General features: G+C 44.9%; 3 protein-coding genes across 6 annotated transcripts in view; 1 reads left to right on the top strand and 2 right to left on the bottom strand.

Annotated features, from left to right (window-relative positions):
* Nucleotides 1-502: 502 nt before the first annotated feature.
* LOC146431871 (E3 ubiquitin-protein ligase PHF7-like) lies at nt 503-8677 on the bottom strand. 2 transcript variants are annotated; one of them, XM_085073024.1, is made up of 16 exons: nt 8149-8672; nt 7726-7817; nt 7539-7640; nt 7135-7259; nt 6896-7058; nt 6703-6809; nt 6406-6519; nt 6136-6254; nt 5485-5979; nt 4853-5133; nt 3681-3879; nt 3323-3450; nt 2803-2873; nt 2508-2597; nt 1733-1806; nt 503-1516 (listed from the first exon to the last, which is right to left on the bottom strand). In XM_085073024.1, exons 1-9 carry the CDS (start codon nt 8189-8191, stop codon nt 5531-5533), a joined length of 1314 nt encoding a protein of 437 aa, XP_084929150.1. In that variant the 5' UTR covers nt 8192-8672; the 3' UTR covers nt 503-1516; nt 1733-1806; nt 2508-2597; nt 2803-2873; nt 3323-3450; nt 3681-3879; nt 4853-5133; nt 5485-5530. The 2 variants fall into 2 exon arrangements, with proteins under 2 accessions (XP_084929150.1, XP_084929151.1); XM_085073025.1 differs by lacking the exon at nt 4853-5133 and having other exon boundaries at nt 8149-8677.
* Nucleotides 8678-10216: 1539 nt separating this feature from the next.
* Nucleotides 10217-20743, bottom strand: NOL8 (nucleolar protein 8). Of its 3 annotated transcripts, none has more exons than XM_085073015.1 (17): nt 20647-20743; nt 19989-20172; nt 19784-19846; nt 18916-18994; nt 18467-18614; nt 17522-17590; nt 15320-17218; nt 14922-15038; nt 14474-14593; nt 14069-14153; nt 13571-13712; nt 12978-13061; nt 12144-12424; nt 11811-11937; nt 11300-11370; nt 10530-10612; nt 10217-10291 (listed from the first exon to the last, which is right to left on the bottom strand). In XM_085073015.1, the coding sequence occupies exons 2-17, from the start codon at nt 20125-20127 to the stop codon at nt 10238-10240; spliced, it is 3561 nt and encodes a 1186-aa protein (XP_084929141.1). In that variant the 5' UTR covers nt 20128-20172; nt 20647-20743; the 3' UTR covers nt 10217-10237. The 3 variants fall into 3 exon arrangements, with proteins under 3 accessions (XP_084929141.1, XP_084929140.1, XP_084929142.1); XM_085073014.1 differs by having other exon boundaries at nt 20608-20658; XM_085073016.1 differs by lacking the exons at nt 10217-10291; nt 10530-10612; nt 11300-11370; nt 11811-11937 and having other exon boundaries at nt 12285-12424; nt 12962-13061; nt 20608-20658.
* Nucleotides 20744-20788: 45 nt separating this feature from the next.
* CENPP (centromere protein P) overlaps nt 20789-27235 on the top strand; it is a 111815-nt gene continuing 105368 nt past the window's right edge. The window contains exons 1-5 of the mRNA XM_085073032.1: nt 20789-21499; nt 22676-22824; nt 23279-23424; nt 23796-23884; nt 26434-26522. Of these exons, the coding sequence (XP_084929158.1) occupies nt 22688-22824; nt 23279-23424; nt 23796-23884; nt 26434-26522 (461 nt within the window). The 5' untranslated portion in view covers nt 20789-21499; nt 22676-22687. The remainder of the gene's footprint in view (nt 21500-22675; nt 22825-23278; nt 23425-23795; nt 23885-26433; nt 26523-27235) is intronic.

Genomic DNA, 27235 nt, shown 5'->3' with positions numbered 1-27235 from the left:
GGCCTCTGGCCCAGGAAAACCTCTGCTCCTGCCCCTGGCAACGGGCTGCCCAGAGAGCTTGTGGAGTCTCTTGCACTGGAGAGATTCAAAACTTGCTCCACCTGAACCCACAGTGTCCTTCAAAATCTGTCAGGGGCAGAGCCAGGGGAACCTGATTCGATGCCCCTGCTGATCAATGTTGGAGCAGGAGATAAAACTGGGGACCACCATAGGTGCCTCCCAACCTCAATTCTCCTGCCATCCTTTGAATAAACAATTTGACATGTGATATTAAATGGCAAATTTAGGATTAAGCTTCGGAGAAAACTGACTCTGGTGGAAACACAGAGAATTCAATGGGAGTTTTCTGAGTGCATCTGCCTGGAGAGCTGGAAATGGTCCTCAACTCAGAGGTCCAATGCAGGAGGAGACTTTTCACACATAAAAGGCACTTTGCCACTTTGGTCCATGTTTTTCTGCTAGCACATATATTGAAATAAATCAAGCAGAGAAGCACAAGCAGTTCTTTTAGACTTTTCTCATTGGTGTCTTTGCAAACGTGCTCCTGGAAAATCCAGATCAATGACTTTCAGAACAATCAGCCCGAGTCCCTGGAAAACAGCGCAAGGCGGGAGGAGGAGGGACACCCCACAGCTGCCTGATGCTGGTGAAGCAGGAGCTCATAGATTTTCCTGTCTCCGTGAGAGACCCATCGTGGGAGGACATTGATGCCTTCACTGAATGAGAGGCCCAGCCGCTGCAATGCCCACAAGTGCCTTTATCCAGGAGGCAGGGAGGAGGCAGAGGAACAGGGCTAAGTTGGGAAGCTGCACCCGCAGCTCTGCAGGGAACGCGTGACTCGACAAGGGCTCGAAGCAGAAGAAGCCACACGAAGAGCTCGGCTGCAATATCCGATATCAAAATGTCCCCTGTTGTGGACACTTTGCCCTCAGTGCCAGGAACCGTCTTCGCTTCCCCGGGTGCCGGGAACTGCTCCTGTGCTCCTCCCGTGCTGGGCTGGGCACAGCTATGGGGCAAAGCACCCGGCTGGCCCTGGGCTGGGCTCAGTTCCCAGCGTGGGCCTGGTAGATCCCATCTGCTCCTGGAGGGCTGGGGGCACTGCTCTGGCCTCGCCTGCCTCGGGCCTGGTCGCCCCTTGACCTTCCTGCTTCCCCTCCACAGCCCTCACGGATGAGCCAAGAGCTCAAGGGCCCCAAGACCATCAGCCCCAGCTCAGAAACACTGCCGCACAGGTTTTGACAATGTTTTTTCCGTTTAGACAGTTGAAAGGATTTTGAAGGGAACACTGTTTGGCAAGTTCTTCAAAGAGTGAACGTGAAACGCTTCTTATCAATAAAAGATTTATTGGTTTGCTATCACTTTCCTTTTGACATCCTTATGCTTCTTTCGGCGTTCCAGAAAATCGTGAAAATCTAACGTATTACTCGGGGAAGTTTCTGAATTCACTATGTGGAGAAGTCTCTAAATTCACTGTTTCTCTTAAATACTTTCCTTACATGTAGTTAACTAGCTGTTCCTGTAACGCAGAGAGATTTAGTGGTTTATCTGACTGGACACCACAACATGATGTTATACACTCAAGTATACTAAAGACTTTTTGTTCCCTGCAATTACAAAGTTTCAAGGCCTTCTGCAGCCATGAATCCATTTCTCAAGCAAAATCACAGCCATCTTCCCTCCTCATGCTGAGCTTTCAGCCACAGTTACCAGGGAGCAGAGGTTACATACTCACCTCAAGCAATAATCTACGTCTGTCTTCCCAACCCTCTTTCTCTTCACTGTGGTCTACAGATCTACAAAATAACTCTGCACAAAACAAAGAATCAATCAATAGGGTTAATCACTGCTGATTATGCTGCTGTTTGTAACACCCATGAAGAACACAGCCATAAAGTCAGGAGCTCCACTCTTCACATCCTTCCTATTCTCTTGCCCCCCACCACACTTTGGCTCCAGCAGAGCTCTTCTGTACTACAGCCTGGTGTAGTAAGGAAAATGAAAGGCAGCAGCACTTTTCCTGAACGTGCTGAAATCTACATTGCAGTGGAATAGCAGCTGTTTCATTCAAAGCACAGCACCAGCGGGCCACAGCTCCCCGCAGACTGATGCCTGCTCAGCGCTGAGATCTCCATTTTAACACGCCCCGTAAATCAGATAGGCTGGAAGGTTGCAGGGCAGCAACTGTATGAACACAGCAATACGTTTCATCATCGTTACCTAAGGAGCCTCAAGAAAGGAACATCACTTAAGCCTGTCCTAATACCACATTCTATAAAACATAACAAGCAATTCTTCAGTGGCCTGTGGAATTTTTTAGCGCTGCGTGTGTTTTCTTTTGCTGTTGTTTTCTTTGTTTCTGACTACAAAATTCACTGGATTCAGAAGACAGTAACCCAGATTCATTAGGATGAAGAACCACATGGACATAGGAGGGGCTGATAAGAATACTCCACATTCTTAATGGTAACACCAGAAAGAGAGGGGGACATTAAAGGTGATATACCTACCTTAAAGCATCCAAAATGTCTAGGTAATTTTTCAAGTGACTATTAGTTTTTGGTAAGCACTACATGTCCTGACATCTATTGGGCAATTATCTGAAAGAAAAGAAAGCCAGGCAGCTGCTCAGCCTTCTTTCACCAGGACTTTCTCGCAGGATTCTACCCCAACTCAGACCGCCAGTAAGGGTGGCAAATCTTGACTTCAAAACATTAGTAACCGGCAGCTTTTTTTCTTCACTGAATCTCAACACAAGTTTAAACGGGAAAAAATAGAAAAGGGGGTGAAGAAGTTCTGTTGTACCTCTTAGGCGTTCATCATCTTTGGAGAAGAAGAAAACTCTAGCACTATCTGTGTGCGGTAAAGAAAGAAACCTAGACAAACAGAAAGGGATTTTAGCATCCTAAAAGGTACTGTCAAATTACCACGAACACAAGTGAAGGCTGTAGTGCTTCAGAGGAATGGTATGCATTGAAGAGCATTACTGCAGAGTAACCAAATACAGCCTTCTATTGAAAACCCCACTTCTTGAAAGAAAACTGACTGTGTCTTGGGCTTTTGGCCAAACTCAAAACTGGCTTTGGTCAAACCTAAGTGACCCAGTTCATTTCTTGTGCTCAACTTCCCTCTTTCTACATTCAACTACACATCAAATGGGCCTCTGGGCTTTTTCACGGTGTGCAGCACAAATGGTTCTCCAAGACGACTTCCACTGCTCCGAGGTGGGCAACGTCAGTTTCCCGTTTCCTGAGTGCTGCCATTAGTACTCCCATAGCATGCACCTACTACAACCAAGTAGACAACAAATACAAATGGAACTTGCATTGCTCGGTCCTTTTCCATTTCTGACGTCTCAGGCTCATCATCCCGCTCAGAACTGCTGTCTTGGAAACGTGACTCCTCTTGCCACGTGACTTTTACGGGTTTTACTTCTTCCAAGTATGTAAGGCTCTGCAAAAGAGCACCATAGAAGAAAAAAAGCCAAAAAGCAGATTATTCCTCTACTTGCCAGCACAAATTCCTATTTTCAAGTGAAACACTTTAAAGTGGAGGAGACATGATTTAAGAAGACCAGAATCTTCTCCTCCCAGAGTTTCTGAGCTCCTGTATTGTCCACTTTGTGCTAGGGATCTCTTAAACCGTCTCATCGTTGCATTCAGAAGACACTTCTGAATACATACCTTCTGAATTCAGCAGAACCGGGGGGGCATCTTATTGCTTTTGTGTCGTCGCACTTGGATTTTTCATGTCTCGGGTAACTTCACACGGTTTCTTTCCTCTCCTACATTTCCGTGACTTGATTTAATATTGTCTCATCGTCATTTCATAGGGTCTCATTTTAGGTTAGGACACTCCAATGATCACGTGTCATTCAGTTTCCTTTTTCAAAAGGTACAAGAACAGAATTCAGTAAGTTGTTCAGAAGGTTCTTGAATCTTGGGGTCAACCCCAGCATGTTGCTCATCACACTACCTTAACACCCACTGTCTTGAAAATCTGGTTGGGTTCTGTGAAACCTGATTTGACTGGTGTGTCACCTTTTTCCCTCTTTGAGAAATGTAGGGGATGACAAGAAGCTTTCTCACCACTCTGCAAAAAAGCCAATGCCTCCTCAAAGCACAGCTTTCCCAATTCCTGGCATGCAAGCATGAGTTACCTCTCATTAATCTACCGCAACCTTGGCAAGTAGAAATGAAGATCAAAATGCCTCTGCCTGATTGTTATGATCCAATTATTAAGGTTCTTTGGAAATACCTCTGCCCGAATTAAGGTACAAACGAGACCATATGCCAATCAATAGTATAGGCTTTATTTGATAGAAAATATGAGAGAGAGAGAGAAGAAAAGAGAGAAAAAGAGAAGTAAGAAAAGAAGTGGGGGGGACAGAAAGAGGGAAAGAGAAAATATCACTATCCGTAGATCCCAACGGTGTTGCGTTGATCCTCTCCTGCCGGTCTTCTTGGTGGTGGTGGTCCCCCCAAAAGCACAGAATGCCATGGGTTAATGTACACTCAGGCCAGGGGCAATGTCCAGGCATGTCCCCCCAGGGGAGGGGCAGTCTCTTGCAGCAGACTCTGCTTGCATCACCTGCACTCCTGTGGTGCCAGGCCTAGCACTCTGGGGGGTCTGTGATGGATTGTGACTCCCCCTCAGCTGCCTCTCATGTGAAAGTCCCATGGATGTAGGCAGTGAGGCTGGGAGTTCCACAGCTGAGCCAGTTTGTGTCACTGATTACGGACTTTTGCCTCTGAAAATCCCCTGGACTGTGACCTTCTTTGCACCATATTGCTCTACAGTGCATGCCACAAGCTCTTCCTTAGAAACGGCGCTGTTGGACGGGTTCTGCCGTTACCTTCTTTGGTGCCCGCCTCCTGCATGCCTCCCAAGAAGGAAAACTTGAAAGCACTCAACTCCTGAGCTACATCGTTCCCAGGCACAGGTCCCAAATGGTCAGCTGCAGACGGGACAGAGTCCTCCGCATCCTCTTTGTCCCAGGGTGTTTCCTCCCTTTTTTCTGGTTTCTCCTTTGACGATCCAAACAAGTCTTTTAAATCAGCAGCAATATCATAATAGATTTCTTCAGATACTTGAGGCAGTGTCTCGCTCTGTTCCTCCGTCTTCCTTTTGGCTTTACTGAAATCAGATTGTTCAAGGATAGCAACATAGCACATGTCCTTTTCAAAGAAAGCTTCCCTAAGAGTCACCTTGCTCTTCATATCTCCCTAAATGTATCCAAGCACATTAAGGCGTGGTTTGATTTCAAGGGTAAGCAGTAGGGAAACATGAGAGCTTTGAGTCTCAAGGCAGCAACAAGTGTCCTTTTTAAGCAGCCACATCCTCAAGTGACTTTTCACTTACTACATGGTAACAAAGAAATCAAGGCATTTAGCACAGGTTCCTTTCCTGGCAATAGAAATGTCAAGAGCTAATGTGGTTTTCTCACAGGCCTGCAAATCTCAAAGTCCCTGAATCGACCTTTCTCACCTTCTGTTATGGCAGAGGACAGACGGACTACAAAGAAAAAATTACACTACATGCTGCTTCTAGTGGTCCCAGCTGGGACCTGACGTTGCCGGTGGGAGCGGTTTGTCCTGGGGGAGGTCTGGGATGCTGAGTCCCTGCGCCTGGGCCTGCCAGCACTCGGTGCTGGCCCCTGGCTCCTGTCACGACGACTGCTAGACGGGCCACGTGGATTTGGGGCCTGGCGTTGCCGTCGAGAGCGGCTGCGCCTGGGGGACGTCCCTGATGCTCTTTCCCTGCGCCCGGGCCTCTGAGCACTTGATTCTGTTCTCTGGCTCCTGTCACGGCGACTCCTCGACCGCACAGGTGGATTTGAGGCCTGGCGTTGCTGGCGAGAGCGGCTGCGCCTGGGGGACGTCCCTGATGCCGTCTCTCTGCGCCTGGGCCTCTGAGCTCTTGGTCCTCTCCGGACTGGTCTGGTCACGCTGGGCCCATTGAGCTCCGGCTCATCTGTGGGGGCTGTCAGGGGAAGCAGGAAGGTCAAAGACCACCCAGGCCCAAGGCAGGCCAGGCCAGAGCAGTGCCCCCAGCCCTCCAGGAGCAGACGGGCTCTGCCAAGCCCAGCCTGGGAACTGAGCCCAGCCCAGAGGCACCGGGGGGTGCTTTGCCTCCTACCCGTGCCCAGGCCAGCACAGCTGTCACACTCCCAGCTGGGTGTTCTGTTTCTCAGGCCAGAGCAGCGTCTGTGGGTGCCCTCAGCAGCACAGGAGGAGCACAGGAGCAGTTCCCAGGGCCTGGGGAAGCAAAGAGGGTTCCTGACGCTGAGCACAAAGTTTCCACAGCAGTGGATAGTCTCGCCGAACTCTTCTTCTGGCTCCTTCTGCTTTCAGCCCTTGTTGAGACACGCGTTCCCTGCAGAGCTGCGGGTGCAGCTTCCCAACTTACCCCTGTTCCTCTGCCTCCTCCCTGCCTCCTGGATAAAGGCACGTGCGGGCATTGCAGCGGCTGTGCCTCTCATTCAGTTCCGCAAAGGCATCATTGTCCTCCCATGTTGGCTGTCTGATGGAGAAAGGAAAAACTGATGAGCTTCTGCTGCCCCGCCTTCATGTCCCTGTCCTTCATCCAGTGCTTTTCCAAGTGGTGCGTGAAGCTGAAGCCCACACTCATGGCACTGGGCAGGCCCAGGACTTCTGGGGCAGAGCCTGGCACGGCACAGCGTGAGCCAGGCAGAAGGACACCAACCTGAAGGGGATTCGGATCCCCAGGATGAACATCTGAGGCAGAAATTCTTGAATATTTCTGCAGAGGGGGCAGTGGAAGCATAAAAGGCCAGTGCGCAAGGCCTGTCCCTGCAGAGCAAAGGGAAGCACTGTGAGCGAGGCCCTGGTGCTGCTGAGCACCTGCTGTGCCCTGGGGCTCAGGGCACGGCTCCTACCTGCATGCAGTCCCGGTGGAACCAGGTCCTTTTGCATGCTGGGCACACCATGGTGGTGTAGGTTTTTCTGTCCTCCACAGGCTCCATGCAGATGGGGCAGTCGGTGCCCGGCTCCGGAGTCGCCTGCACGTCCTGCTCCGGGCGGTGCTCAGGGCAGTAGGAGCTGGGGGTAAAGGCATGGGCAAAGTGACAGGTGCTGGCTCCTTCCCCAGGGGTGGCCAGGAGGGGAGAGGAGGTACCTGTACTCTGGGATGTACTGGGTGACACAGCCACCCTCCTTGGCACAGGGCAGGTGGAACCATCTGTCGCAGTTCCCCTCGCAGCACATAATGGTGGCCCCGCTCCGGCCCCAGACGCAGCAGTGCTAGCAAGAGCCAAGCAGCCCCATCAGCGGCAGCCTCGGCGCCTCCCCAGGCAGCCCCAGGGCTCCGGGCAGGGCGCACGATGTGGCCGCTGCTGGGCCTCACCCCACACACCCAGCCGGTGGACAAGGCTCATGTGCCAGAGCCTCCGTGGAGCTGCCGGGAGCCAGCCTTTTGTCCCACAGCCGCCTGGAAGGGACGGCCTTTCCCTCTTGGGGTGTGGCCTAGCCTCTGGCAAAGCTCGCCTGGCACAAATCTCCCTGCTCTTGTCAGGCTCTCACCTTCTGTGCCGCTCGGCTCACTACACGTTGAATATCCCGAGGGAGAAAGCCCAGGATTCCCAGACGCTCATTCTCTTGACGAGGAAGGAGCGTGGCAAAATACTGTGGAAAAGACGAGGAGCCAATGAGGAGAGAGTGGCAGGGAGTGCCGGTCCCTAAGCTGGAGGGAGCCCGCAGAGAAACTCACCAGGCAGAATACGTGGGCACAGAGCCCATGCTTCTCCCGTTTATCCCCACACAGGTCCGGGTCAGCCTCTTCCTGGCGACACAGCATGCATGCTGCAGGGGAGAGAGCCAAGGGCAGCGGGCGTGAGCACTTCTGCAGGGCTCCACTTAGCCTGCAGCGTCGGCCCCACGGGCTGCTCTGTCCCTGCCTGCCTGGCTGATGGGCAGCCCTGCAGGCCTTGGAGCACAGGGGACACTGCACTGCAGGCACACGTGTCCCGAGAGCTGCCCCCTGGCCCAGCTGGGCCCTAGCCGGGGAGGAAAGAGGCTCCCAGCCCCAGCATGGATGGGCAGCTCCTGCCTCCCCCTGCCACCGCTCTGGGCGCCACGCTGGGTGCCCCGACAGCCCCTGGGCCCAGCTGCACGAGGGCTGCTTTGCTGTCACCTGGCTCCCTGGTCTCAGGGACCTCCTGCTTTCTCTTCTCCATGGCACCTCCAAGAAGTGAGTCCCTCGTCGGGAACGCCACCGTCTCTTCCAGGTGCTCGTCTGCTCGACCTGCGGGAGAAAGAAGAGTTATGGGGAGTCGGCAGTCCAGGCCCAGAGCCTCAAGGGCACTACTCCCTGGTCAGCCCTAGTCCTGTCGCCTCCTCCTCGCGTCGTCGCCCAGCCGAGGAACGCTGCCGTCTCCTCCGGACGCTGCTACGCTGATTCTGGGAAGGGAGAGGCAGATGAGCCTGCAGCACAGGCCCAGAGCCCCGAGGTGTGGGGCCCCTCTCGTCCCCGAGCGAGCCCCGTCCCTGCCCTGCCTTCTCCTCCCGCTGTCAGGTCGCACTGACACCGGGCCTGAGCCCGGCTATCCCTTTTGTGGCCTTGGTCGCACGGGTCACAATGGCCACTATGACATCAGCATCGTGCAGCCAAAACAGGGACGACAGGCGTGGCCTCTGTCCCCCGCCACCCATTTGAGGCAGCCCCCTCGGGAACCGAGGTTCTGAGATGGGTCCGAGCCTTTGGGCAGCAGGGACCCGGGACAGGGGCTCCTGCGGCAATTGCAGGCTCCAACGCCAGGCCCCGGGGCAGCCATCGAGGGTGCCACTGTGGCCGAAAGGTGCAGTTCAGGCTGTGCCACTGCAGGCCTCTGGCCCAGGAAAACCTCTGCTCCTGCCCCTGGCAACGGGCTGCCCAGAGAGCTTGTGGAGTCTCTTGCACTGGAGAGATTCAAAACTTGCTCTGCCTGAACCTACATTGTCCTTCAAAATCTGTCAGGGGCAGAGCCAGGGGAACCTGATTCGATGCCCCTGCTGATCACTGTTGGAGCAGGAGATAAAACTGGGGACCGCCATAGGTGCCTCCCAACCTCAATTCTCCTGCCATCCTTTGAATAAACAATTTGACATTTGATATTAAATGGCAAATTTAGTATTAAGCTCCAGAGAAAACTGACTCTGGTGGAAACCCAGAGAATTCAATGGGAGTTTTCTGAGTGCATCTGCCTGGAGAGCTGGAAATGGTCCTCAACTCAGAGGTCCAATGCAGGAGGAGACTTTTCACACATAAAAGGCACTTTGCCACTTTGGTCCATGTTTTTCTGCTAGCACATATATTGAAATAAATCAAGCAGAGAAGCACAAGCAGTTCTTTTAGACTTTTCTCATTGGTGTCTTTGCAAACGTGCTCCTGGAAAATCCAGATCAATGACTTTCAGAACAATCAGCCCGAGTCCTGGAAAACAGCGCAAGGCGGGAGGAGGAGGGACACCCCACAGCTGCCTGATGCTGGTGAAGCAGGAGCTCATAGATTTTCCTGTCTCCGTGAGAGACCCATCGTGGGAGGACATTGATGCCTTCACTGAATGAGAGGCCCAGCCGCTGCAATGCCCACAAGTGCCTTTATCCAGGAGGCAGGGAGGAGGCAGAGGAACAGGGCTAAGTTGGGAAGCTGCACCCGCAGCTCTGCAGGGAACGCGTGACTCGACAAGGGCTCGAAGCAGAAGGAGCCAGAAGAAGAGCTCGGCTGGAATATCCGATATCAAAATGTCCCCTGTTGTGGACACTTTGCCCTCAGTGCCGGGAACCCTCTTTGCTTCCCCAGGGGTTTTCATCAACTTCCAGTGAGAATAGTTTCCACTGGAAATAATGCGTTCTAAATACTTCAAAAGAGATCTGAAATAAGACCTCTTATTAGAGTGTTGGGCAGAATGGCATTTAGATAGAGACACAAAGCTACCTGCTCGTTCTTAGCCCTGTTCAGGACTGGACAGGAGGACACAGTAATACCTTGTCTTTGTTACATGATCAAATTATCAAAAATTCTGCAAAGAACACCTCCCATATAAACCAAACACATAAAAACCCCCAAACCCTGGTACAAACATTGAATTGACATTAGAAACATGTTCCGGTTAAGAAACACATTTTAACAGATTTGGCCAACAACTTTTCCATTTAGATCGTTAAAAGGAGTTTGAAAGTAACATTGTTTGGCAAATTTTGAATGAAGAAACATGAAATGGTTCTGACGAGTAAAAGAAGATTTATTGTTTTGCTTTCACTTTCCGTTTGGCATCCTTATGCTTCTTCCGGCATTCCTGAAATAATGAAGATATAACATAGTATTACGAGAAGTTTCCAAATTCACTTTTTCTCTTAAATATTTTAGTTACTTCTAGTTAATGAGCTGTTCCTGTAACATGGATTTAGTGGATTATCTGACTGGACATCACAACAAGATGTTATACACTCAAGTCTACTGAAGACATACTTGTGTTCCCTCCTTATGCTGAGCTTTCAGCCACAGTTACCAGGGAGCAGAGGTTACATACTCACCTCAAGCAATAATCTACGTCTGTCTTCCCAACCCTCTTTCTCTTCACTGTGGTCTGCAGATCTGCAAAATAACTTTGGGCCTTCTGCACAAAATAAAGAACCAAATAATAGGGTTAATCACTGCTGATTATGCTGCTGTTTGTAACACCCATGAAGAACACAGCCATAAAGTCAGGAGCTCCACTCTTGACGTCCTTCCTATTCTCTTGCCCCCCACCACACTTTGGCTCCAGCAGAGCTCTTCTGTACTACAGCCTGGTGTAGTAAGGAAAATGAAAGGCAGCAGCACTTTTCCTGAACGTGCTGAAATCTACATTGCAGTGGAATAGCAGCTGTTTCATTCAAAGCACAGCACCAGCAGGCCACAGCTCCCCGCAGACTGATGCCTGCTCAGCGCTGAGATCTCCATTTTAACACACCCTGTAAGTCAGATAGGCTGGAAGATTGCAGGGCACTAAGAATATGTATATGCCTGAAAGGATCCAAAATGTCTAGGTAATTTTTCAAGCGACTATTAGTTTTTGGTAAGCACTACATATCCTGACATCTATTGGGCAGTTATCTGAAAGAAAAGAAAGCCAGGCAGGTGCTCAGCCTTCTTTCACCAGGACTTTCTCGCAGGACTTTCAACCCCAACTCAGACCACCAGTAAGGGTGGCAAATCTTGACTACAAAACATTAATAACCAGGCAGCTTTTTTTCTTCACTGAATCTCAACACAAGTTTAAACAGGAAAAAATAGAAAAGGGGGTGAAGAAGTTCTGTTGTACCTCTTAGGCGTTCATCATCTTTGGAGAAGAAGAAAACTCTAGCACTATCTGTGTGCGGTAAAGAAAGAAACCTAGACAAACAGAAAGGGATTTTAGCATCCTAAAAGGTACTGTCAAATTACCACGAACACAAGTGAAGGCTGTAGTGCTTCAGAGGAATGGTATGCATTGAAGAGCATTACTGCAGAGTAACCAAATACAGCCTTCTATTGAAAACCCCACTTCTTGAAAGAAAACTGACTGTGTCTTGGGCTTTTGGCCAAACTCAAAACTGGCTGTGGTCAAACCCAAGTGACCCAGTTCATTTCTTGTGCTCAGCTTCCCTCTTTCTACGTTCAACTACACATCAAATGGGCCTCTGGGCTTTTTCAGCACAAATGGTTCTCCAAGACGACTTCCACTGCTCCGAGGTGTGCAACGTCAGTTTCCCGTTTCCTGAGTGCTGCCATTAGTACTCCCATAGCATGCACCTACTACAGCCAAGTAGACAACAAATACAAATGGAACTTGCATTTCTTGGTCCTTTTCCATGTCTGATATCTCAGGCTTATCATCATCCTCAGAACTGCTGTCTTGGAAACGTGAATCCTCTTGCCATGTGACTTTTACAGGTTTTATTCTTTCAAGTATATAAGGCTCTGCAATAAAACCACCCAAGAGAAAAACCCCCAAATCAGATTATTCCTGTGCTTGCCAGGAAAAATTCGTACTTACAAGTGAAATACTTACATTGGAGAGGACTGATTTAATGACAGAAACCTCTCTTCCCAGATTATCTGAGCTACATCTCTGCTCCTGCATTTTCCACTTTGTTCTAGGGATCTCTTATACATTATGCTGTTACCTTCTTTGGTGCCCGCCTCCTCTGTGTCTCCAAAGAAGGAAAACTTGAAAGCACTCAACTCCTGAGCTACATCGTTCCCAGGCACAGGTCCCAAATGGTCAGCTGCAGACGGGACAGAGTCCTCCGCATCCTCTTTGTCCCAGGGTGTTTCCTCCCTTTTTTCTGGTTTCTCCTTTGACGATCCAAACAAGTCTTTTAAATCAGCAGCAATATCATAATAGATTTCTTCAGATACTTGAGGCAGTGTCTCGCTCTGTTCCTCCGTCTTCCTTTTGGCTTTACTGAAATCAGATTGTTCAAGGATAGCATCATAGCACATGTCCTTTTCAAAGAAAGCTTCCCTAAGAGCCACCTTGCTCTTCATATCTCCCTAAATGTATCCAAGCACATTAAGGCGTGGTTTGATTTCAAGGGTAAGCAGTAGGGAAACATGAGAGCTTTGAGTCTCAAGGCAGCAACAAGTGTCCTTTTTAAGCAGCCACATCCTTAAGTGACTTTTCACTTACTACATGATAACAAAGAAATCAAGGCATTTAGCACAGATTTCTTATGCTTTTCTCAGACCTGCAAATCTCGACGTCACTGAATTGACCTTTCTCACCTTCAGTAAGGACAGAAAATGGCATGCAGAAAACGGAGGGACTAGAAAGCAAACATGACACTACCTTCTGGTTTCAGTGGTCACAATTCCTATTATATCTTGATTTTAGCAACCATAGAGAGAACTAAATTAAAAACAAAGTAATCTGCATTGTTGCAAACTCAGTCTGTTCCTACAACCACCTTTCTACATGAAGAAATACCACAGCTGTAATTACCATGCTGTAACACTACCTCTCCTTTTCTGTAGCACTTGGTTTCCTTTCAAAAACTGCATGGTCCTGTCTTGTTGGATCATAACGGAGGGCATTAATATCTCTATAAAAATAAAAAGAAAAGAAACATCGTTGTACATTCTAAATGCCTAAGTGAAAGCTACCCCAAGCCTTTACAGTCAGACCCAAATTCACATTTGTTTCTTTACTAAAAAAGCTTCAAAGAGATTCAAAATGTAACTAGCAGTGAGAAAGCACTCTCTAGACAGTGTCTGCATTAAGAAATACATAAGCAGAAGTGGATTTAATTAAACTGTGGTAAAACATAGTCCTCATTTGTGTGGTACGCAGTAAGTTTATATCTGCACCCAATACTCTCTTGAGGAGCTACGTAAATACAGCTAACCATACAGATATGAATATATTTTTTCTAGTACCGAACACTGCATAAATTCAAATGGTCCAAAGGAGTAAAACACCTAAAACTACAAACAAGAACCCATTATGCCCTTCTTTCAAAATTTAAAGGTTTCAGAGTCTTTCAGCTTCCTTCCTAAAAAACACCTTAGCCTTCCTAAAGCTCCTTCTTTACTGACAGAAGATGATTCATACTTGAATTTCTTCACACTCATGGCCGTTTTATTTGGCTTGGGCTGTTCCAGGTTGATATTCAGGAGGCTTCCCAGTATTTGCAGATTCTTCTTTTTCTCCACAGCAAGCTCCTCTTCTTCATCTGCCTTCAGGCTGTTTTTCTCTGGTAAGAGAAAAATAAATACATTCTATTTTCTCTGCTAAGCCTGTAATGTTGGATACATAACATTTGCTACAGTACTACAAGAGCTGATGTCTATAAACACATCACTTCCTTCATCTTAAAGCCACTTAGAGGTTTTCTCTCCTGCACTGTAGAAAACCTTTCATTAGAAATGTCACAGGCATCTCTTTCATGGGAAAATCAGAGCATTTATTTAACCTGTTCCCTGCTTGCATCACACAACTGTGTAACTCCTCTGCCACTGACAGATGCTCTACATAAGATACCAGTAAAGAAAGAAAGGCTGATGAAAAGCTCTATGACTACCAGTAACCAGGAAATGTGATCAGCTTTACCTTCTTCCTCACTGTCACTCTCAAGGAATCGAGCATCCATGCGAAACCTTTCATCAGTGCCAAAGCGAGATTGGAGCTTCAAGAGCTGAACAAGCCAAATAGATGTTATTATGCACTGGAGAAGGAAATCATCATTCAGTAACTATATATTTTTTTTTACTATAATTATGGCAATATACTCTTTACCTTTAGCTTTTCCATTAATTTCTTTGTATACAAAGATAACAAGGTCAGAGAAATGCCTCCCACTCCCCACCACACATTATTTCCTCCAATTAAGAGAATTCTATTTTAAGTTCATAAAAATAATATTCAGCAAGAATTAAAATATACAAATTATGGTCCTGTGAAGTGCTGTTATTGAGACTTCAAGGAAAACTAAATTACAGTAATGGCTTCACTCACTCTTTCACCAGCTTTGCCTTCAAACTGGGGCTTAATTTTGAATCGTTCGTCGTCTGTATCCTCTTGCTCATCCTCACTGCTATCAAACAGTCTGCCCGAAGGTTTGGGAGCAGATTGATCCTTTATTACACAAAAAGAAAGGAAGAGAAAAGCAGCTGTTTATGTAAGTTCCAGAATATAAATCACTACCAATTTTGTTCATGTGCTCTCCTGTTTAGCTGAAAAAGCAGATTTCCTGCACAACCTGCTCCCTTCCTGATCCATATGCTTCAAATCGTAACTTGTACCACACCTTGTACAATTCTGCTTTACAGTTGTGACTATTCAGTTTTACCATAGGCAAAATATCCATGTTAAGGGTAACTCAGGTGTTACAATATGAGATAGATCAGTATAAAAATTCAACTCTCTGATTATGTCATACTGAATTTTTCCTAGTAACACTTACTTTTCCATGCTTATTTCCCAAACTTGCATCTTTTTTCAACATCTCATCCACTTCAGCTTCATTTTCCACGTCGGAATCAAATATGATGTGTTTGTGCTTTCCTGCTGGCTGTCTATCCTAGGAAAGAGTCAACTGTCAAATCAAACACATCAAATACTTGCTGCACTCAGACATGACTATCTGAAAATGACACAAAAAGAGCAATCTGCTAGTCTTCTTGCAACTCTACAGGTATCCCAGGCATTAGGTATGCAGCATTTTTTATACTCTCAAAAGAAAACAGGCAATGTCATCAGAAATTCCAGACTTATGGTTTTAAAACATCTTACTCCACATGTATTAATTACCCTTTCCCTTGTACTGTGGACTATTCAGGTAGAAGCTGTGAGTGTAATTACCAGATTTGAAAGAGCTCCTTGAATGAGTTTCTTCTGTAATTCCCTCTCTCTGTGTCTCTCTTCCAGGGCTGCCAGCCTCCTCTGGTTGTCCTGGACCTGTTTTGCTATTGTACTGGGCTTCTTTGAAGCAGCAGCACAAAGAGAAAGCTCCTTGTCTTCCAGAACACTTGTCTTCCCATTTTCACCTTTATTACCTTCACATTCTGGATTTTTTTTGCTTCTATTCCTCTTTAATGTTTTGGAAAGCAGTTTTGGACTCTTCAGCTCCTGTTTTATGTGTTCCTGGGCTGCTGCAGCATCACTGTCCGTGTCACTGCTCCCATCACTCTGATCAGTATTGGCAGCAGCAGCTCCATGCTCTGAATTTTGGTCTTGTAGAGAACTCACACCTCTGTTGTTCCCTTGCAAGTGAGGCCTGGAACCAGGAAGTCTCTGACCTACTGAGGAGGCAGCAGCTGATAGCTCCTCATGCTGTTCACAAGGCACTTTCTGTCTCTTTTTGCTGCTGACTTCAAGTGAACACAATGGATGGGTCTTTGGCTGATTTTTAGATGACTCTTCCCCAGGGTAAGATGTACAAGCTTCAAGTCCCAAACTTTTTACAGACCTCTTCTTTAACCCAGTGCTGTCCTTACTTGACTCTTTTACACAAAGGGATCCCAATCCCCTGAAGGGCTGATATTTCAAATGTGAATTATTTTGTCCCTTAGAGCTTTCCTCAACAGCATCCTCCTCCCCTGCTAAAATATCAGCCAGCACATCTTCAGGACAGATGCTCTTTTTTTTAACTGCAGGGTGCAATTTAGAAAGTTTAGGTTTATTTACAATACCATCCTTGGGATTATCTTCAACACTGGACTGACAAGAACTCTGTGCACTGCCTGACCCCTCTGCTGGTATCCCAGTGTTTTCTGTAGCCAGTGCTTTTAAGTCATCCAAGGTGAGGTCTAAGCGGTAACAGTTTTGCATCATGGACTCATAATCAGAGCTGATATCAGACTGCCCTTCTTCAGACTCTGAAGAGCTGTCACTGTCACGTGTCTCTGTTGTACTGTTGGCTGCTGTACTCTGCACGGCAGTAATTTTGGATTTTTTAATTTTCTCTTTTCTTTCAATGTGTTCTTTTAAATTGCATGTTTTCAGTGAGGAGCCATTTACCAAACCACTTTTTTTTTTAGCTAGTATTTCTTTATTTTTCACCTTCCCCTGTTTAGAATCTTCTGGAATTTTACTTTCAGCAATAATTTCATCTGTATCTGCTGAATCATAGCCATTATCACACTCCATAGTCTCTGTCTCTCTGTTACTTCCTTTGATAGCTTTCTTCATGGCATCTGAATTGTTTAAGGACCAGTGACTGCTGTATTTTAATTCAAAATTATCCCCAACAATTTCCAAGTGCTCGCTTCCAGTCTCAACATTTTCAGCCTTCTGTCTTTCTGCCTCTTTCTTTACCATTGCTCTGATCTCCTCCTCAGAATCAATGTCACTATCAGAAACGCTTGGATTATTTTTGGCTGTAACTCCATTAGCACTGCTTTGATCTGATAATAAACCTCTCCCTGATATTTTCTTATCAAGCCTCCTTGCTGGAGGCAGTTCTGACTCCTCACTAGGTTTGGGGTTAGATCTTTGGCTGAGCTGTGGTGAGTCTGAGTGTTTTGGATGCGATGGGCACCCAGAGGACAGAGCTGCTCCACTCAGGGCCTCACTGCCCAGCTGCTTCTGTTTTTTCAGTGGTTTCCTGATCCCAGGGAACTCCCCTTGCCTCTTCCTGGTTGTGCTGTCATCTCCCCCTTCCAGGTGCCAGGTGAGCTCAGATACAGGAGCTACATGTGCCAGGTCTGGCTCCAGCTTCCTGAGGTTATGGCAATACTTCGAGGGGTCATATTTCACCACGTTAGTCTGAGTTAAGGATTTAAAACACCCTGACTCTTGCAGCAGACTCTAGTCTTTACAAACAGGCTGAATTCTGCAGGAAAGGACAGCAAAGGGGCCTTTTTCATAAGATTTTAAGCAACTCACTTGGCAGAGTAAAATGATTATTCAAGTCACACAAACTTACTGCAAGATTTACTTGGGGAATTCAGTAAATTAAGTCTGACAGAGGAGTAAAAATTAAGACTGTTAAGCAACTTTTTTTCCATATGACAAAAGAAGGAAGGGAATTGTGTCCAAGCCGAAGCAATAGGAAAAGGATATTTTCTTTTTTTGTTGATTCCTGAGGTGCAGGATAGGCAAGACTCTGCCAAATTTTCCAACAACCCATTTCTAAAAGAAAAGAAAAATAATCAATGTTAAAAAAAAAAAAAGAAAAAAAGAGTGGAAGTAACTCCAGAATAAAACAAATGTTTATTCTTGAATAACAAAAACACTAATAAAGAACCCCATGTGATTAATTCCTTTTTGTTTACTCTCTTTAGTGAGCCCTACCATGCAACTTGGCCAGCTTCCTTCTCAAAAACAAAACAAACCAAAGCCAACCAAAAAACTAAATTTTAACAACCGACAAATAAAGAGTGATAATGCAGAACTAAATTTCTTTACAAGTGCTGTTTTTAATATAGGACTTCTGGTTTATGAATTAACAGTGCTAACTACAAAGACAGGATTACTTTTATTTTCCTCTTTTCCCCTTTCCCACAAAAAAATTTAAAAATCCCTCCAAAATCATCCTGTGCTTAGCACACTGGTGAAAACTTTGTGATAAATATAAATTTTGTTGCCTGTGTTTTCACGTCTAGTGACTTTATTCTTACTTTTGTAAGCATGTGCAGACCCTGATCCTGTGTTCAAGCACAACCCAACCACCAGAAGTTATATGGTGGATAGAAATGAGTCACACATTCTCTTCACAAGCTTTTAAGGGTGACACAACAATATTCCCAATATACATGAGGAACAAAGCATTTCCTCATTTAACATGGCAAGAGAGGACAGTATGATCATGATTATTTCCAGTCATTGCACAGAATGACAGGAGCCTTCTCCATGTCTACACATGAGGTTTTTCCTCAGGGTACTTTTCACAACTTGGACTTTTACCCTTAATAATTAAATTTCTTTACATAAAGCATAAGTTTGGCATGAATTTAGAAGCAATGCTTGCTGTTGTTTTAATTCTCTTATGCATCCACCCCACCATACCTTATGATCTGGCACCTCTGTACCTGGTACTGCTCTCATGTGAAAGTCCACAACTCCAGTCTTTTTCAGTGATTCCAACAGACACATTTGGTCATTTTTCTGTGTCTTTTCTTTCTGCAGCTTTGCTTCCTCCCTCTCCGTGGCAAGCCTGTACCAGAAAGTACATCACAGATGGAAAAAGGTCTGCCCAAGGGCAGAATTAGAGCTGGCAGTGATGCCCTCCCACAGAACAGCAACCACTCACTACTCAGGGAATTAACACTCATCATCTTTAAGGAAATAATGACGCAAAACATGTTGCAGTGCCAAACCTACATCAACAGCCCAGCAGAGTCTATACAAACTGAAAGAGTAAGAGTGTAGAAGATGAAATATAACCATAATGTTATCAGATATGTAGAAAAAAAAAATTTTATTAACAACATATATTGTACGAAATCGGTTTCTACCTGTGCAAAAAGCTTTCTTTGGCCAACTCAATTTGCAGTGTCCCTCCTTTCCATTTTGTTTTATTTAAAATAGACATGCCTGCAAAAGAGATGGGAAATGAGAGTTTTCTATGTTAAAAAAAAGCACACCACAGACTTCACTACTCCTCCTATGACAGCATGAGGTTTCCTCAGCATGACCTCACACCTCAGTGCTCTCTTGGGGTAAGGCTGTACATGAAAGGTTCAATATCCAAATCTTAAACCAGAAGGTCTCCATCCAAAGCTGAAGTTCTCCCTTCGAAAGTGCCTCATGGCAGCCTTCCCCAGACACAGAGGCACATTGCAACAGAAGCTTTACATCAGCTCTCCTTCTGGGTTTCCTCTCACATAATTCAGTTTCAGTGTTTTATAGATCTGATGAAAGCATTTGAAGCACATTTTCTACACCTTTTCACAAAAGGCTCAGAACAAACAAAAAAGTTGCCCAGAGAAGCTGTGGCTGCCCCTGGATCCCTGGCAGTGTCCAAGGCCAGGCTGGACAGGGCTTGGAGCAACCTGGGATAGTGGAAGGTGTCCCTGCCCATGGCTGGGGGTGCAGTGAGATGACCACTAAGGCCCCTTCCAAGCCAGACCACTCTACAAGTCTCTGAAACTCTCAAATCACCTATTTCAGTCACAAGGAATCTTTTCAACCTGCTCACAGCAATTTCTGAAAACTTCAGCAAAGCAGCTTCCATAAAACTGCACCTTAAAGAAAACAGGATCAATCTGACAAGAGAATGAAAGAGGCTCTACTGTGACCACAACTACATGTGACAACGCTGGATGAATTATCAGCAATGCAACTTGGCTCAAAAACATAACTAAGAAAAAAAAAAGTACTTACACTTTCTAAGATCTGCATCAGAAATACTGACACTGATGTAAGCAAAAGTCTTCACAGGGTTCCCTGATCAATGACAAACATTAAGTTAATTTCTACGCAGTTTCAGTATTTCCTTTAAAATTGAAGTTTCTCTGAAGCAAAAATTCCATTTCCCACTCCAAATCGAAAAGCAATTAACTTTTAAAAAATAAAAGAAAACTGTTACCCTGATCATCCTTTCTGGTAATAATCTCTGCTTCCAAAACACGCCCGAACTTTCCAAATCTTTCTTCCAGCTCAGCCTTGGAAACCGTATGGCCAAGCCCTCCAACATACAAACGTTTGGAAACCTGCTCCTTCTCCATGCTGAGAAGTCAAGGAGTCACACTCGGAACACACACGCTGTTTCTCTGCAAGGAAACAAAACAGAGGAAGAGGTTAATGTGATTGGAATAACGACTCGTGAACAAATCACCGCATTAGAAAGCCATGAAGAGCCCTACGAGCAGAGCACTCCTTTGGTTTGCAGTAGGCAACACGCTCTGCTCCAGCGCTGATAGCAAACTCCGCGCTGCTGCAGGAAACCAGGGCTCAGGTACTGGGGTTTTAAAAAAACCCTGAACCACATAACCGGATGCGTAAGAAAAAGCGCAAACAGCTCTCTGCGATATGACCCAAGGGTTCCCTATGGACGAAACGTGAGCCGCCCACAGCCCAACCTTCTCCTCCCGGGAGATCCCTGGCCTGAGGAGCCCCTGACCCGCCACCCCAGAGGTGCTCCCGGCCTGAGGAGCCCCTGACCCGCCACCCCAGAGGTGCCAGGGCTGCCCCCGGCCCTTCCTCACCACCGCCATGTGCGAGCCTCGCAGCGCCACACAATTTACCTTCCCCCTCGCAACTCTTCCAAACCCTCACTCGGAAAAAAGGGTTCCGCCTCCTGGCGCCGCTGAATTCTGATCGGCTGCTCGTCTCTGCCGGGTTCCTGTTTCCGGCCGGTCAAGTGTGGTGGGAGCACAGGGGCTGGGTCGTGTGACAGCGGAGCGGCCGCTTTGAAAGTGACTAACCAGGAAGAAAAGGAGGGGTGTTTTCCGGAAGACGCGAGCGAAAATTAATGTAAATACAGGAACAGTCGACAAAACAACGCTTTTTCCTTTGATTTATAGTAACGAACTAGGGCATTATCCCCCAGCGGCTGTGTTGTTTGACAGGGAGGGGAAGGAAATCGCGGCCGGCGCCCCCCGCTCGGGCAGCAGCTGTGGTAGCGCTCAGGCTCGTGCCGCGGCGCGCGGTTCGAAAAGCGCGGGGCGCGCGCGCTGCCTCGAGCGCCGCTTTTCCCTCAGCGCTGCCTCGGAGCGCTCCGTGCCCTTCTCTGCCCTTCCCTCAGCGCCGGCTCCGAGCGCTCTCCTCCTTTTCCCCCAGCGCCGCGTCCGAGCAGCCCTCGCTCTCGCTCAGCACCCGCTCCGCCCGCTCCTCCATCACTGCCGGTGCCAGGGCTCCCGGCTGGGCTGCTTGGACACTGTTTCCGGCCCCGGGGCACCTCCGTCCCCTGCGAGTCTCGGTGCGGGTCAGCAGAGGCTCGTCGGACGAGTCGCGGTGTCACCATCGCCCTGCCAGCTCTGAAGGTTTGCAGCGGAGCAGCGAGCAAGGATCACTTCGGTTCTCACAAACTCTCCCAGGCGCTTCCCAGCTCCTCTTGTGGCAGCATAAAATCAAATACTCGGCGGTGTAAACGGGCAGGTATGTAGAAATGTGAAACGTATGCTGTTAATGCACAAATGTTTATGAATACACACATATATAGTATATACACACATATGATATATGAGAGGAGAAGGGCTTGTTTTTAAGAGTTTTGTTTTAATTAAAAGTGTAGGTATTTTTTTGTAGATATAAAGTTCTTTGAAGTCATATCTAGTGATTGAGTCTTCTGCAGTCTACTGAAAGCCTTGAGTTCAAGCAGCTGTAAGTAGTTTATGTTTTCTCTTACTGCAGTTAAAAGAGGAATCATCTGGGGTAAAGTTCTGGTGGTTGTCACGTTTTTCTTGTTCACACCATGCTCTTTATTATGACCATTATTTTCTTCTCTATATCTAGTTTAAAAAAATCTGGTAATGACTGGAATTCAATCTTGGTGATTATTTAAATGCATATACTTTCTTTATTTACTAAGCAAGTTTTTAATGCAAAGTTTGTTTTGGATGTTGTTTTCTTATGTGTGTTACAAAGATGCTGTTTCTTATGAAATAAACAAACAAAATCTTACTTCGCCCTCATCCCTTTTTACCGTACAGGTTAGTGTGGAACTTGCACATAGAGTAGGGGTGGTTTAAAAACACACATAAAACTAAATGTTGGGGTTTTCCTGGTTGAAAGTATTAGTACATTAGTTTTGAGCTGCATAATATCTTCCACAGACTTTTGAATGTGTTGTAACTAGTCTGAATGTCAGACTATTATTTTTCCTGAAAACTGAGGTTTTTTGGTTTTTTTTTTTACTTATTTGTGAAATGTCTTTGCAACTTGTGTCTCTTTGCTGCTGTTTAGTCTGAAGGCAGATTGTGTTAGGAGCAGCTGTGCCTTGTCTAACCAGCTGAGTCAGGTTAATTGGTCACAGCTGAGTTCCATTTTTATATCTGATTGCAAATGGTTTTTACCTGTAGAGCAGCTTGTTGCTCTATGACAGCAAATGTAAATCAGCTGAATGCACTCCTGGATCAAATCATGGCTAATTAAAAAGCTTCTTAAAGCCTTCAACCTCATTAGATTCCTGATTTAACTTCTGTTTCTAGAGGTTGTGCAGTGGTCTGTATCTTAAAACAGTTACTTAATGTTGTGTTTGCTTTTTTTTTAAAAATTAATTCCTTGTTTGTTTGTTCCTGAGAAAAACCTTTATTTTGTTTTATCTGGTAACAGTGATTCTGAGATATGGATGACAGCATTTGCCAAGGTTATGAAGAGGAAATCCAGGCACTGGAAGAAGAAATTAAGCTTTTGAGAGAAAAGTATGAAGATATCCAACAAGAATCCACCTTTTTTTCTGATGAAGAGATACTGAAGTCAATGTATGTCTTCTTTTCATGTGTTAGATTAATAATGTTTCTTTGTCAATATAGTTTGGGATAATCTTTTGCTTTATGTTAGGATTTCCTTTATATTAGCAAATGTATACTCTGTGGGTAAAATAAGTCACTTAGATGAGTAAAGGTATCTTAGCTCCCTTTTGTTGCATGTTTTTGCATTTTTCTCAAAATGAATGCTTGCACCTCCAGACTTGGAGTAAAAGCTGTGTCTACCTGGCAGTGAATGGAAAGAGTTTATATAAGTTAGAATAGTTTACTGTTTCTGGCAATGTGATCCAACTGAAATTTGACTCCTTGAAAACTAATTTGGATTTGAAAACCATCAGATCCCACTGTTAATACCTTTTACTTAACGGTATTGCTGTACTGACATGAAAAAACATGTTATGTCTGGTGTTTTGTCTTTTTGATTTTACTTTTCCTTTTTCCTTTCTAGAAAATCATTCCAGGGAGAAACCAAGGGACATGAATCTCCATCAGACCTTAAAGCTCAGCTGGAAAGTCTTCAAACAGATCTCTCATTTTTAATGAAATTTACTGGTTTTCAGTTCACAAGTCATTCCAAGAAAACAGTGGAAAAAAGTAAGTAGTTTTGTGCTCTTTACTAAGCATATTGGTTGGAGTTCATCTGCAAACCTTTGTTCTACTTTCACTGTTAGCAGAAAGACAATTACTTTGATTGAATTAAAATAAGATTTGGTTCATTAATAAAATAGTTTGAGTAAATATTATGCTTTGCATAGTAGGAAACTGACAGACTACTACTGTGCTTTGCATAGTGGGAAAATGACATAGCGGGAAAGTGGAGTTAGTTGTTGGGGTTTTTAAACACGTTAAACTTCTTTACATAATGAATTGTATTGATGGTACTTTAAATATGACTAAGAGAAGAAATGTAATAGTCATTGAATAGAATTGTAATCTATTATTTTGTTAACTTGATTTTATAACAGCTAGAGACAGGACGGTGCAGAAACACAGATTATCAGGGAAGTGTCACTCCATGTCTTTTCAACTGGAATTCCAGCTTCTTCAAATGCAGGTAAGGGTCAATGTATGTTTTAAAAGAAAACCAAACTACCAAGCAAACAAACAAAACTTCAGATGGACAAATGTCAGTACTTTCTTTTCTAGCTGTAACCTTTAACTGCTTCATCTAAGCTTCAGTGGGTTGTTTTCACTCTAGCATCAGGACCCAGCTTTGTAGTTCCATGTGCATCCAAGCAAGATAGTTCTGTAGGTCAGATTTAATGTACAGCCACAAAATGGTTACCATAGAATTATTTAGGTTGGAAAAGACCTTTAAAAACATCAAGTCTAATTGTTAACCCAGCACTGGCAAGTCCCTATCGCTCTTTCTTCCCCAAATGTACTCCCTACATGATGCTCTTGCAGACTAACACTGAAGTAAAAAGCCGTAACAGCACTTGGTGTCCTTCAGCTCTGCCAGGTACCTACTAGGGCTCATGCTGACCCAGCACAGCTTTCATCCCACACAACACCTTCTCCTGTGGTCACATATCTTATTCTGGAAACTGGAAAATGCCAAATGTTAGCTCTCTTGAAGAAACTGAGGAAAAGCTAAAACACTACAAATTTGAGAAGCTCTGGTTGTTTTAGGTTTTTTTTTTTTCCTTTGGTTGTATTTGTATGTGCTTGGCTAATGTGAGTACTCATTGCAGCACTACCCACAAGTTACACTAATGATTACAGATTTTCTGGGAGGCAGCTCTTTCTTAAGGCTCTATTCTTAGCACAGAATTCAAGACGCAAAGCAGTGGAAAACAGTTACTACTCTCATTTGCAACAGTATTTTTTAACACTATGGTACTTTGTAATACTATTTCTAACATCAGGAAAACTTGACTTTCAGCTCAGCTTTAAAGTTTTTGGGTTTTTTTCATTTAATGAGATTGGACTGAGAGCAAACAGTCAAGATGTCTTTCCTGTTCTTTAGAAAAGCCATATTATGAATCTGGGAATTGAATATTTAGGTAGTGACATGTGGATTTTATCCTTTGTAACTGCAAGAGTTCAGTTGAATGAGCAACCTCTGAAGGCCATTTGTGACTTGAGAGTTGTGGTCTTTGTGATGCCTCTTTACCGTTTGCTTGTATAAAACTCCACTTAGCCTTGAGTGGGGACATGGCCCACACCAATCCTGCTGCTTGGTGAGATGAATGTTTCTCTCTCAGCTGCATCTCCTGCAGGATGATGACATCTTTTGGTGTCAGTGGAGCTTAGAGCAGTAACTGGGTGTTAAATTTACTGCCACTGGCATTGGTGCTTAAAGCCATTGCGCCACTGAGTGGCAGCACTTGGCTGCCTAATGCCTAAAATTTGGGCTACTTGAGCACTGATGAGATCACCAGTGAAAGAGATAGGGAATACCAGGTGTATGTATACTTGAAAACACCCACTTCACCTATAAAAATAGTTTTGAACTAATTTTTGCATGGGGTTTTTTTTTTTTTTTTTGCTAGAAGTACATTGTATTCAAAATAACCTGCACTAACATTAGCATGGGCAAGGTAGTGCACAGTTATCACCAGTTTCACCTGTCTTGAGAAGTAAAAGGTGACAGCTGGTTTTAGGGAATGGCCTTTAGGGAAATTTTCCTAAAGGAAATTTTCCTTTAGGGAGAGACCCTAACAGATCTGTTGGTATGCAGAAGAACATAAGGAATAGTTTTTTTCACACTGTTAATTGTAACTATTTATTCTAGTAGCGAAGTCAGGATACAGTTAACTCAGCTCCATGGTATTAGAGGAGAAGGACATGTACAGTGAGCTTGAAAATTGGCCAAAACAAGTCTAAGCCTCTGGGGAAAGCTTGGGATCAATGAAAAGGCTTTCCTGGCAGGAGCTTTCCTTTTAAATCTTTTTATTTGACCCCACAATGGCATTTTGGCATGTTACTAACCCACCCATTGGCAAACCAGTCCTTTCAGAAGGTGGCACATTAGCTTATGCCTGCTGGCAGCTTCTCCACAACTCCATCCCCGTGTTGAACCTTTTGCTCTAAACCTAAAATGGTTTTTCCTGATGTTACTTAGTCAATCCACTAATCTTTGTAGTGCCTTGCTTTGCTTTTCCCCATCTGTTATGGCAGTGTTAGCAGTGCTTCTGTCCAACCAGTACAGGAACTGCTGCAATCTGAGCAGTTAACTCCTGCTTGCCTGCTTTCCTCTCTTGACATTCCCATTTGCTTGTAGTGACTTGGTAAAAAAAAAAAAATTGAATTTTCTGGTATATGTGGCAGCTGAAGGTTGTGTTGGAATATGAGAAGAATCTTAAAGAAACAGAACTGATGTGAAAGGAAATAACGAACCTTCCTTTATGCATATCTGTTCTCTATGTTGACAAACTCAGGTATTATTCCAAAAGCCTTGTTGTGTGGATAATAATGCTACTGTTAAAATGAAAGAAACTCTTCACACACACAAGCTGTAGTTTAAAATATGCTCATTTATGGATTATAGTACTTAGCAGCATTTATATATACTTTTTTCTACTTCATATGCAAATGAACACGTTTTTATCTTTTCTAGAGAAATTTCTAAAATATTTTGTTGTTACTTCTCCAATCTAGAACAATGAGAAAGTGTCTGCTGTTGTTAGTGATCTCAGCATTATAATGGAATCCAGAGAAGATTCAGATGTGAGCAAGTTTGTGTCAAGGTAAGGTGGAATTTTTTTGCTCAAGGAAAGTTAATGTGTGGTATATGGGACACTGAGCTTTCATGGAAATTGCTGGTAGTCAGTGTCTTTATGCGATGAACGCTTAGCCCAACCTAAATACTTCCAACTGCTTATCTGTATCCTGGAGAGAAGATGAAATGTGTATAATTTTTAGAATTGGAAGGACTGTTAAAAATTAACGTTAAACAGAGCCAGGTTTTGGATTATGTGGTTTAGCTGTTTGAAGAGAAAGGTAACATGGTAATCTCAGCTATTGCATTTTAATTAGTATTAATTGTTCCTCAGATATGTATGTGAGCTGCAGATGTGCAGTGTGGGTAATGCCTAAAGTGCACATCCAGAACCTCTCTCCAGTATTTGCCTGTTTCTGATTCTCAGCTCTCAATTCCATTCCTCTTCTTGGAATCAGGATTTTTTTCACTGATATCTTAAAAACAATATGATTTAAAAACCTGGAATAGTGTATTTGTGCAATGGCTTAAGAAAATGTATGTACTAAAATTTACGTGTGTGAATGAATGCTATTTTTTATCATTTGCTGGAGTATGCCAACTTCTCGTATTAATTTGATGAGTAAATTATCAAATTATTTGTCTGCAGTATTCCACTGAATTCTGCTAGCAAGCTTTTATGAGAAGAAATCTGTTATTATTGGGTAGTTGATTTAATCTGAATCCTGGTTTTTAAGTCGT

The sequence above is a fragment of the Lichenostomus cassidix genome, chromosome 12, assembly GCF_008360975.1.
Source record: "Lichenostomus cassidix isolate B80296 chromosome 12, HeHo_3.0, whole genome shotgun sequence".
Lineage (NCBI taxonomy): Eukaryota > Metazoa > Chordata > Aves > Passeriformes > Meliphagidae > Lichenostomus > Lichenostomus cassidix.
The sequence above is the reverse complement of the archived record's forward strand: the minus strand, read 5'-3'. Positions and strand labels throughout refer to the sequence as shown.

Bases quoted from the DNA above. Each gene is read 5' to 3' on its own strand.
- NOL8 (XM_085073015.1), bottom strand. From the start codon at position 20,127: ATGGAGAAGGAGCAGGTTTCCAAACGTTTGTATGTTGGAGGGCTTGGC. The intron at 19,847-19,988 runs GTAACAGTTTTC...GTCATTGATCAG, and splicing joins TACCAGAAAGGATGATCAGG to GGAACCCTGTGAAGACTTTT. The intron at 11,371-11,810 runs GCAAGTTCCATT...CTGTTTGTCTAG, and splicing joins ATGGAAAAGGACCAAGAAAT to GTTTCTTTCTTTACCGCACA.
- LOC146431871 (XM_085073025.1), bottom strand. From the start codon at position 8,191: ATGGAGAAGAGAAAGCAGGAGGTCCCTGAGACCAGGGAGCCAG. The intron at 6,520-6,702 runs GTTGGTGTCCTT...TTTCTCCATCAG, and splicing joins GGGATCCGAATCCCCTTCAG to ACAGCCAACATGGGAGGACA. The intron at 6,255-6,405 runs GTAAGTTGGGAA...TTGCTTCCCCAG, and splicing joins GAGGAGGCAGAGGAACAGGG to GCCCTGGGAACTGCTCCTGT.